Below are 10681 nucleotides of genomic sequence, written 5' to 3' on the forward strand. Positions count from 1 at the left end.
AAATTCAAAAGTTAGTTTTTACTGTGTGATATCATCTGTAGTTATAATCAAGTATGATATCATTTTCTTTTTTGTTGGCTGAGACTATGATATCATTTGAGGCATGACAAAAGCACCCATCTGTGTAATTAAGAATGTATTGTACATTATTGATCTGCAAACATCACACAAGGACAGTAACTAAGAGAATAAGAGATTAAAGGATGATCAAGTGGTCCAAAATAGAAACAAAAATTGGTTTCTGTTTGTAGCTCCCCTAGTCTCCTTCATTAAAGTTGTACTATCTTTCTCTTGATTCACATTTTGTGGATGCTGATTGCTGGTGACCTTATTTCATAACTTTAGGCATGTTGCCAACTTCAAAGCTTTACCTTGCTGCTTGTTCATATTCCATGCTACAGGTAAACTCAAGTTGAGTGACTCAACAGCCATGTTTTAAAACTCTGCAATAATTTGAGAAGGAAAGAGTTATAGTTTTGCGCTGTCCTGTGCAGATTTTGTAGCATCACTCCCTAGTCCCTACATTTAGAAATTATATGTGGCCTCTACTTGAATCCCTTTCACATTGAGATAGGGAGAAAGACCAAAACAAGTGACTTAAGAGTGGTTGGATTCCAAAGACAACGAGTCCCACGCCAACAAATTATTAGGGTTGTTAGCATGTCATGGTCTACTAAAATCTAAGGTTCTCTTAATTATTATTACGGCATAACAATATTGTTGATCACAATATTTGCATGTGCTTTTGTCAAAATCCCCCATATCTTTCTGGTTTGTGGATCTTACTCCTTAGATCTTAGACTTGATCAAACTGATTATGTATTTTTCCTTGACTACAAAACCGACACTATGACAAATTGACATGGCGAATTGGTTGGCATGCAATAAATTAGTAATCAAAGTTGCATAAGATAAATAGGCAAAGGCTCATGAAGAACCTCAAAACCTTGTTTCTGCTTATTGAAAGTTTGGGACTTGACTTCAGCTCAGCTTCTGTAACCCCATGAATCCAAAATGAATCAATATTGAATCTTATATTGAACGCAGCAATAAGGAGGGAGGGGAATTCGATGAACTTGGAATCTTGAGTCTAGGTGTGAATTGACATAATCATATCACTCAAAAAAATAATATACATGACATAAAATTTGAATAGTTCTGAACTATATAATCAGTGGTGAGACAGACATTGGAAAACCTACCTGACAAGCACATACGATGCTACATTACATGACAGGTAAACTGAAGATCAACATATTCTTTACATATATCATATGCAGGACAGCATGGACCAAATTAGCAAGCTAATGTCTGATGACAATGAAGTTGAAGTCACAGCGGGATAAAACTTAACCAAGGAAGTCTCGAGATTCTTACTTCTTAGTTTCACGAGAACTCTTGAGACAGTTGTCACAAGGATTAGATCCATTTTTGCAGGAGTTGTCATCAAAAGACTCTCCGAAGTGTTTGAGCAACATTTGTCTCCGACACTGAGTCTAAATATATCAAAGCAAAGAAACCAACAACATTTTCTGTCAGTACAAGTGACAAAAAGTGAAAGGGCACGGGAATTACTTCAGTCAATGTAAAAAAAATATTGAAGTAAATACCTTTAGTTCACAATACTCTTGCATTTTCTGAGCTTGAGCCATAGCTGTCTTGAATCTTTGACTTTTAAATCCTTGTCCGTTTCGCAACATACATACAACCCGACTGAAATCCTTCTTCTGGTACAGGACAATGCATGCTGAAGGAAGATCATCTCTGCCAGCCCTTCCAGATTCTTGATAGTAGCTTTCAATGGATTTGGATAGACTGTTGTGTATAACAAAACGCTAGAAAAAGGGAATAAACGAATCATTTCAAAAGTAGGTCAAATATATGTGATTAAAGCATGGCCAAGTTATAATAACACTAGACATTCAGGTGACAGGAAGTATGATGGTGCATGAGTTTAGCAAGAAGCACAAATGATGTCTAAAAGTAATTTTTGAGTGTGGATACTCCTCTCACTTTATAGAGAGAACATTTTTTTTTTTTGGTGAAATACAGATTCTGCAAATGATCAAGCAGCATTTTTTAAAGTATATAAAGAGCAACAAGGTTGGAAAATGCAAAGTTTATGTGGACTTACAACATCTGGCTTGTCTATTCCCATCCCAAAAGCAATTGTAGCACATACAATTTGGATCTCTCCTGTGTACCATTTCTTTTGTACAGAAACTCTTTGACGAGCTGCTATCCCGGCATGGTAATGTGCTGTCTTAATCTTAAATTTCTCATTCAGAAATTTTGAAACCTCAACAGATTCACTTTTGGAGAGGCAGTATATAATTCCACTCTGGTCCTGGAAACGGCTCATCAGTAGCTGCCCAAGCTGCTTCAGTGCATCCTTTGCCTTACCAATGACTTCGTATTTCAAATTGGGCCTGTCAAAGCTTCTTTCAAGGACAAGAGCATGGGGAATTTTCAAAATTTTTAGTATGTCCTGCAAAGCATCCATGGAAACATTTTTACTACATATAGGAGATAAAAGAAAATTCACAGATCCAGAATGGCAATCAGCTTACGTCACGAACTGGATGGGTTGCAGTAGCAGTCAATGCCATCACTGGAACATCTCGAAATTTCTGCTTAAGACAGCCTAATCCCTTGTAATCTGGACGAAAATCATGTCCCCATTGGCTACAAAGGATGATTGGAGAATAAAACAAGAGATTAAGGGAATGCTTTCGTTGATAGATAGTTCCGTAAGAGCAGCAAATCTTAACACTATAGTGTAGGAAATTAGGGCCACTGTAACAAATATCATATCATAAACTAAGCCAAAAACAAGACATATAACTACTTTATCTCCTCCTTTTTATTGATTTTATTGGAATTTCTAACATATCTCCTGTTTACTATTTGTTTGAGACAAGGCAAACAATCATGTATGGCACAATCTGAGTCAGTGGACCATAAAATAGGATAAGAAACGGGGTATTCTACAAGGATGGACAATCCCAAGACAAAACTATCCTGCTGATAAGCCAAAGACCACTGAAACCAAAACAAAGGAAATACCTTACGCAGTGTGCTTCATCAACAACAAATCCTGCTAGCATCCCCTGCAATTTAGTTGGAGCACCAATTACATTACAAAACAAAAAAAATTCTGAGAGCTACTGCCAGTAAAGATGTCAACATGGTAATGGTATATCACTCAGTTACCTGAAGAACCTTACCTTCAAATGCAAGCATTCTAGAACCTCAAGGAAACATGAGCTTCCAGCAATTCTCTCAGGAGTTACATACAGAAGCTTGCATGACGGCTTATCTTTCCTTCAAACAAGAAAATGAAAGATAAATATAGAAGGGGCTCATTAAGTTTCCGAGTAATAAACAACATAAAAGTACTTTTAGCATTCTTGGTGTATATAAACTAAAAATAAAGGGTGGAGAAAAGAAAAGCAACATCAAAACCATATCTTAAGAACACAAAAGTACACATGCAACTCCCCGGACTCCCAAACTAATTTTTCATTAGGGGATATATGGATCTTGAACTGAGAAAGATTCTATGATGGAAAATAAAAGTGACTTATTTATTCAAAGAAAAGAAAAGAATCTTGCCTCAGCTCTTGGAGAACAGCTGCTGCTTGCGAACCAGTTTGCTGAGAATTCAAAAAAGTTGCTGGTATACCAAACTTCAGGTTCAGAGTTACTATCTGATCCTGAATCAGAGAAAGCAGTGGAGAGACAACTATTGTCACACCTGGTTTCAGGATCGCAGGAAGCTGTGCAAAACACAACAATATACATCAATAACTCAATAACGGTTTCTAATACTGAACTACTTGAACAATTATTTGTCATTTAAGGAGCTAGTTACCAACATCCAACTTATTAGGTTACTGCATATAAAATATCAAACAGCTTACATTGTAAAATAATTTAAGATTACAAACAGATCAACAAGCAAAGTGCTGCAGATATAGCCATATTCTATAGGAAAATAAAAATTACCTGGTAGCATAAACTTTTACCCCCTCCAGTAGGCATTAGGATAAAGCAATCTTTCTTTGCCATGGCTGCTTTACAGGCTTGATGCTGCAATGGTCGAAAGTTTCTATTACCAAATGCTACAACATTGGCCAGCTCAGCATCATCTAGTAACTGTAGTTCTTCATAAGTAAGAGTCTTAAATTCATCCTTTGATGTTTGAGCACACTGCTTTTTACTAGAAATTGATGGAACTGCGTCTCGAGTAATGGTGCTTTTACAATCCTACAGCACAAAAAGAAAAATCAGTATTTGACTCTATTTCTTTATCTTTTTTTAAGACACAACACCAGCTTGGGATGTACAGGCTTTCACAAGTAAGTTTATGATGGGCCAGTCGTATGGTTATTCATATTCGTTGGGGATTGTGATCGATTTTCCTTGCAAACATTAATAAAAATGATAGAAAACTGTCACATCATTCAAAAAGCTGAAATCAGATTGCAAACTGAAAATAAATTCCTACAGAAAAGAGACTAATGAGTGAAAACGTAGTAGAAGTTGTTCTCACTTTTGAACTTGAAGACCTTTTTTTCATATCCTGGAGCAAGGCAGAACTGCTCGGAACAGGGCATGAAGAAGATAAAGATCCAACTGTTCTTCTTAACGGAGTTCTTAATTCAAAGTCCTCGCTATCACTAGAATCCAGCACCAACAAATTTGGGTACTTTTGACGATCAGCTGAATCTTCTGGCATGTTGGTCTCGGCACTAGCATTATCATCATTACCCTCCTCATTACCATTTCCAAACATGTCATTCAATGCTCCACAAGCTTCAGACTCCATTGCTTGTAAATCATCCCATTCTTCAGTGTCTTGAACGGTTTCAGCCAGCCGTGAAAGAAACTCATCACCGCAGAGCTCCACAGTAATAAAATCTTGACCATCTTCACCTAAACAGAAGACCCAAAAAAACAGATGACCATACAGTAATTAGGTCAAAAAACTAGTCCACAAATCACCTAATATTCTAAGCACATTTCTACCAATATAGACCCAATTCATCTTCTCAAACACAATGAAATCCAGGATAGCACCCACAATAACTAAACCTATGCCACCTGAACAAAAGATCAATAACATGACCCAACAGTATTTCAGTGTAAAAATCAAAAATCTTTACATACTATCTAATATTTCTACAAAAACAACACACATTGGAATCAAGAGAATCACAAAACCGAATAAACCCATTTCAATTCAATCAAAACCCACAAATCTAAGCACCCAAACATGCAAAGTCTTTAACTTTCGTACTGAAAATCGAAATGAGGTTTTAGACGAAAAAGAGTACCGTAGAGATCAACGAGACGATCCAAGCAGTTGTTGGCGGATTCTTCATCGAACCCGAAATTGAGAGCCAGATTGAGCAGTCGAGCTTTCTCCATTTCCAGATCGTGGCCGCCCATTTCTGGATTTGCTGATTTGGGAATTAGGGATTGAAAGGCTCACTCTTATCTCCCGCGCTAAATTTACGAAGCTGCTTAAATATGGCGGCAAAATGGTATTATTGGGCCTCCTCTTTTCTTGAACAAAATTCATTTGGGCCAACAAATTGATGCTATTTTCATTTTTTTTCTTTTTTCTTTTTTCATGTTTCCGGACATTAAAAGAATAAAATCTCGGAATAAGGTAAATGCTCTTAATCATATGATTGTGACTTTGTGAACTATAGACTTAGAATATGTCGTTTGACAACGTTGGTGCAGGTGCAACCGTGCAAGTGTCTCGGTTGCGATGAGAGATATAGAGTTTGATTCGAAGACAAATGGTTATTGTTTAGCTAGAAAAAACAAAGACCATAAAAGGTTTGTTCCCTTGTTGTCTTTGGGATAGTGATTTTTGCTACCATGGTCATTTAGTTGATGGAGAAGTGAAAGTACAAGCTTTGATATATGGAAATGATTGCATAGAAATTGAACAGGTGTCTTGGTGAAAATTGTAATTCTACCATTAACCCAAGTCTATGTAGTGTGATCGCAATTAATGTATTCAATTTGGTAAAATGGTGTCCATAACCGGACCTGATATCTCATCATTGTGTATGGGGCATATGATGCTTTTATCGTCCATAATTTCAAGTTATATTGATATTTTTATTGTGTCGTGTATGACAGATAAGAGTAATCATCAATTCTCACACCGGTTGTGGGTGATTATATGTTTATTTTATCTTAATATTATGTGTCTTTTATGCTTAATATGGTTATATCAACGTCAGTAAGGACAAATGAGCATCTTGGAGAGATCTATACAGAAGATACCAAAATACACTGTTTCAACTACATGAGGCTTGACTCCATCACACATGATGACATGATGATACGTTATCCTCTTTTCGGTGACTGGTAATCGAACCAATAGTTTATGCAAATGCAACCCCAAATGAGTTTGAGTAGTCAGCTCGGGCGAGTTTAGGCATAAACTAGGATTTGCTCGAACCCCAAATCCAACCTTAGTCCTAATCCTACTGGGGATATTTGGCTCATGCTTCGTCTCAGTCAATACACTTCAACTCATCCAACTATCCAAGTTGCAATAAGAGCGGTCCTTTTTCAAGTTCTTAGTTACAATCATGAAAGGATTTAGCATTTGGATTGAGTAGCAAGTGGTGTAAGCTAGGGGTCGCTGGTGATACGTGTCATTTGTCTTGGCCCAGAAACTAAACCAAAGTTCGTTTTGTAGTGAAACAAACTTATATCAGATGGATAGTGACCGAGGTGGTGCATTACTAGCTTACAGCAAGAACAACATTATAGCAGTGAATAGTTTGATGAAGTAGACAGGCTAACATAACAGTTTCAGTTTTTTTGTCCCAGGAACGATGAATTTTCAAATCATACATCACATCCTAACCTCCACCACTAATTGTGTTTGTTATCACACCTCCTCGAATCTTTGTTTTTACTGCAATACATTCAGAAGTCCTATGATTTTCATTCTGAATCTCTGATAATGTTTTGCAGCCTAACACATAGCGGAAACAATTGAACTTAACTGCAAAAAGAGCTTCAAAATCTAGACCTCCGCTACAATCACACACCAGCTTCCTCCATGCTTTGTTTTTACAACGGATTCATAAATCCCATGATTTTCTTTATGACCACATTTTGCAAAATGACACATACCATCAGAGCGGTCCATGATGATCTTGCATGTTAAACAAGACTTGCATTGATCAAGTTAGATTTCTAAGTGCATTTGTAGAACTTCTACTCAACTCTCTTTATGATTACACTGTAATCTAGTCTAATCATCGAAATGGCTCATATGTTATTCTGATCAAGAATCATATTCGCAAAGAAACTTGCTGGAAATCCACTGAAATCCAAACTGCAGTAAGATGAGGGAAGCCAGTAGTACTCAAATTGGCAAGACTCCCTTCATAGATTTGCAGATGACCCACAAAGCATACACCAACAACATTGTTTGCATGATTCCTACTTGTGCAACTGTTGGCCACAATATAGACATCTGAGTTTTACTGAGGAGGTCCAAAATTCCTCAGTTTCAACTCGAAATTCTTGTCCTCATCACCTAGAAATCAATGAATGAGCATACATGTGAAGTAAAACGTTTCACAATAAGGATTTTCAAGCTTTTTGGATTTCTTCAGCCGACTTTGCTCCTCTTCTTGCTGCAGACAGATTCTGTGGATGGCTGATAGAAAGCTCATCACCTACTGCTGCTTCCTGCAAAGATCATTAAAGCATCAAACCAACTTGGAAACTTCCACATGCACAAAACAGTATATGAGGTAACTAATAAACCTTGCACTTTAGCATTAAGACACTGAATTCATCGGAAAATAACACTGATGTTCTTAATTTTTGGGTGATGAAGGAATATGGGGTGCGAGAGTCTTGGACTGTATCAGTCAAGACCAGTGACATGGTTTCGGAAAAATGGGGAATTTTTTTTAGGGACAACGCCCACTAGCCCTAATTTTAAGAAGAATTAAATTCAGTTTACCCCCATGAGGTTTGAGGGTAACTTCATGTTAATCCCTATACTTTTAATTTCATCAGTTTACCCCTTAAACTTTTGAATTTTCCTCAAGCGTGACCAAATGTCCTATATTCTGTCCAAATCGAACGTTAACTGCTGATAATTTTAACCTTAACTGTGAGGCCAGTATCTAAAATTTGGGCAAATCAGACCTTATATGTCCAAATTGGACCTTAACTGCTGATAATTAAAGGTTAATTCAAACGGAATATGAGAATTTGGGCACGGCAGAGAGAAATTGAAGAGTTCAAGGGGTAAACGGATGAAAATAAAAGTGTAGGGACTAACATGAAGTCACCCAAACCACAAGGGGGTAAACTGAATTTAATTATTTTAAGAATTTTATTCCCATTAACAAAATCAGATTTTAAAATTCCCAATAGCCAACTTAAACAGCACAAAGATAAATATACCATTAATGAATTAAATAAACTACAATAGACCATTATAAGAGCAGAGAGACAATTATACCCTTAATGAATTAAATAAACTATAATAGACCATTATAAGAGTTTATTATAAAATAAAGTTTTTATAACCGGATTCCCACGACCAATGACGTTGACCGGGCTCCGGGGGCCGTTGACCTGACTCCGGGGACAGTTGACCGGACTCCGGGGACCGTTGACGGGACTCCGGGGGCCGATGATCGGGCACCGGAGACTGTTGACCGGGCTCCGGGGGCCGTTGACCAGGCTCCGAGGACTGTTGACGGGACTCCGTGAACAGTTGACCGGACTCTGGCGACCGTTGACCGGACTCCGGGGGCCATTGACTAGACTCTGGGGGCCGTTGTGCTTTAGTCACTTATAATAGGTCCCTATTAGGGGCAATATACCCACCTATTGAGAGCAGTAGGACCGCCTACTGGGGTCAGTAGGACCGCCTACTAGGGTTAGTAAAGGCAATATGAGTAGGACCTCCTACTGGGGGCAGTAGGACCGCCTACTGGGGATAGTAGTAGACCTCCTACTGGGGTCAGGAGGGGCAATATGAGTAGGACCTCCTACTGGGGGCAGTAGGAGGTCTATTAGGGGCAGGAGAGTGTCTAATAAGAGACAATAGATGTTATATTGAGGTCCTAATCCTACCTAAAAAAGCTCAAAGCCTCAAAGCAAACCAAAAAGAAAAAAGACAACTGCCCGATGAGTTCCAAGAGGCCATAATGGTCATACAAAAAAATAGACAACACATTCAAACACATAAATACAAGCTATCCCCTTTCTGATACTCCTCGCTGCAACAAAAAGTCCAAAGAGAACCAAAAGATTCAAGAGATTCAATCACTACCTTAATTCAACAACCATGAGATCAAACTACACAAATTCTTCCAATCAAAATGCTCACAGAATTGATTCAATCCCCACAAATCTACAAAATTAGGATTTGCTCCAAAAGGATATAAGCGCACACATCGAGTTTGATACTTCAATGAAGATTCCCTTTGTTGCTCAAGTTGTGACATGTTTTTCAAATCGTAGACATTCACATGTCTTCCAGCAGTTGCAACCACTAAACGATTTCCGACCAGAGAAAGAGAATAAACACGCTCCGGTTTTGCATAAATCCCAAAAGGAGTACGCTCTTGTCCATTTGCACCTCTAGGATCCTAACACTTGAGTGTCTTATCCCAACTACCAGTGATCAGTTGCCCTAATAACATTAAGACACAAGAAACAGGTCACAAATTGGGGATTTTCAACTAAAAACAAACAAATTTTCAGCATTCCTACTTACATAAATGTGATTACTCTAAGATACCCATTATAATTTCAAAATGAATCCACAACAAAACACATTACGAAATCGGAGCACCTCAAAGACAAATCAAAACAAAAATCGGCACCAAAATTTCGCAAAAAACACAATAGAGAGCTGAAAATGATGCTAAATTTATAGACCTACGGCATACGAGAACTCAACACAGCGAACCGGTGCGTCGTTCTTTTCCTATTATATCTTCCTTGTTCGAGTTGAAGACGAATCTGCAGCGATTGATACGAATCATACACAGAAAGACATAAGATTTGAGACATATGTTAAAGATAAAAAAAAATTAGGGATTTGGAGGTGTACCGTCGAACGGTGTTGTCGGCGCTGGCGTTGAAGTCGGAGGAGTCGTCGTGGAAGCAACAATCGAGGAAGGGACTGCCGTGACTGAACTCGCCGCGGAGCACATTGGCGGTGACGTCGTACAATCGGACGGTCTAAGACAAAGAGAGAGATTAGAGGAGAGATGAGAGGTGGAAGGAGATGATGAGAAGGCGAAGGCGTACCTTATCCCAAGAGGAGACGAGTAGGTGATCGTTTTGGTTGGAGAAGCGGAGGACTAGGACAGATTCGGCGTCGTATTAGCCAAGCATCCAGCGTGAGCGAACCTCGTCAACGAGATCTCCCGCCGTCGTTGTCCAGGCATCGTCGCCTCGTCGGCGTCTAGGCGTCTTCGTCGACGAGACTTGCTCGCCGTCGTTGTCCAGGGATTGTCTCCTAGTCGGCGTCCAGGCGTCGTAGTCAACGAGACCTTCCCGCCGTCGTTGTCCAAGTCGTCTCGTCGGCGTCCAGGAGTCGTCGTCGGCATCAAGGATAAGACTTGAGAGAGAGAGAGAGAGAGAGAGAGAGAGAGAGAGA

General features: G+C 38.8%; 1 protein-coding gene and 1 pseudogene across 1 annotated transcript; both read right to left on the bottom strand.

Annotated features, from left to right (window-relative positions):
• Window positions 1–1373: 1373 nt before the first annotated feature.
• On the bottom strand, window positions 1374–5454 carry LOC101302574 (ATP-dependent DNA helicase Q-like 1-like). The gene is made up of 10 exons (XM_004304823.1): window positions 5340–5454; window positions 4640–4938; window positions 4009–4269; window positions 3616–3779; window positions 3228–3324; window positions 3067–3110; window positions 2571–2685; window positions 2135–2488; window positions 1611–1835; window positions 1374–1496 (listed from the first exon to the last, which is right to left on the bottom strand). Exons 1-10 carry the CDS (start codon window positions 5452–5454, stop codon window positions 1374–1376), a joined length of 1797 nt encoding a protein of 598 aa, XP_004304871.1.
• A 2184-nt stretch (window positions 5455–7638) lies between these two features.
• Window positions 7639–10681, bottom strand: part of LOC101302855 — a 6488-nt pseudogene continuing 3445 nt past the window's right edge.

Source organism: Fragaria vesca, linkage group LG6 (assembly GCF_000184155.1).
Source record: "Fragaria vesca subsp. vesca linkage group LG6, FraVesHawaii_1.0, whole genome shotgun sequence".
In the NCBI taxonomy this organism is placed as follows: domain Eukaryota; kingdom Viridiplantae; phylum Streptophyta; class Magnoliopsida; order Rosales; family Rosaceae; genus Fragaria; species Fragaria vesca.

Excerpts from the sequence above, each read along its gene's own strand:
- LOC101302574 (XM_004304823.1), bottom strand. The coding sequence starts at position 5,454 with ATGGGCGGCCACGATCTGGAAATGGAGAAAGCTCGACTGCTCAATCTG. Across the intron at positions 3,111-3,227 it reads TAGAATGCTTGCATTTGAAG|GGGATGCTAGCAGGATTTGT; the intron begins GTAAGGTTCTTC and ends ACTAAATTGCAG. Across the intron at positions 1,497-1,610 it reads AAGAGTATTGTGAACTAAAG|ACTCAGTGTCGGAGACAAAT; the intron begins GTATTTACTTCA and ends TGATATATTTAG.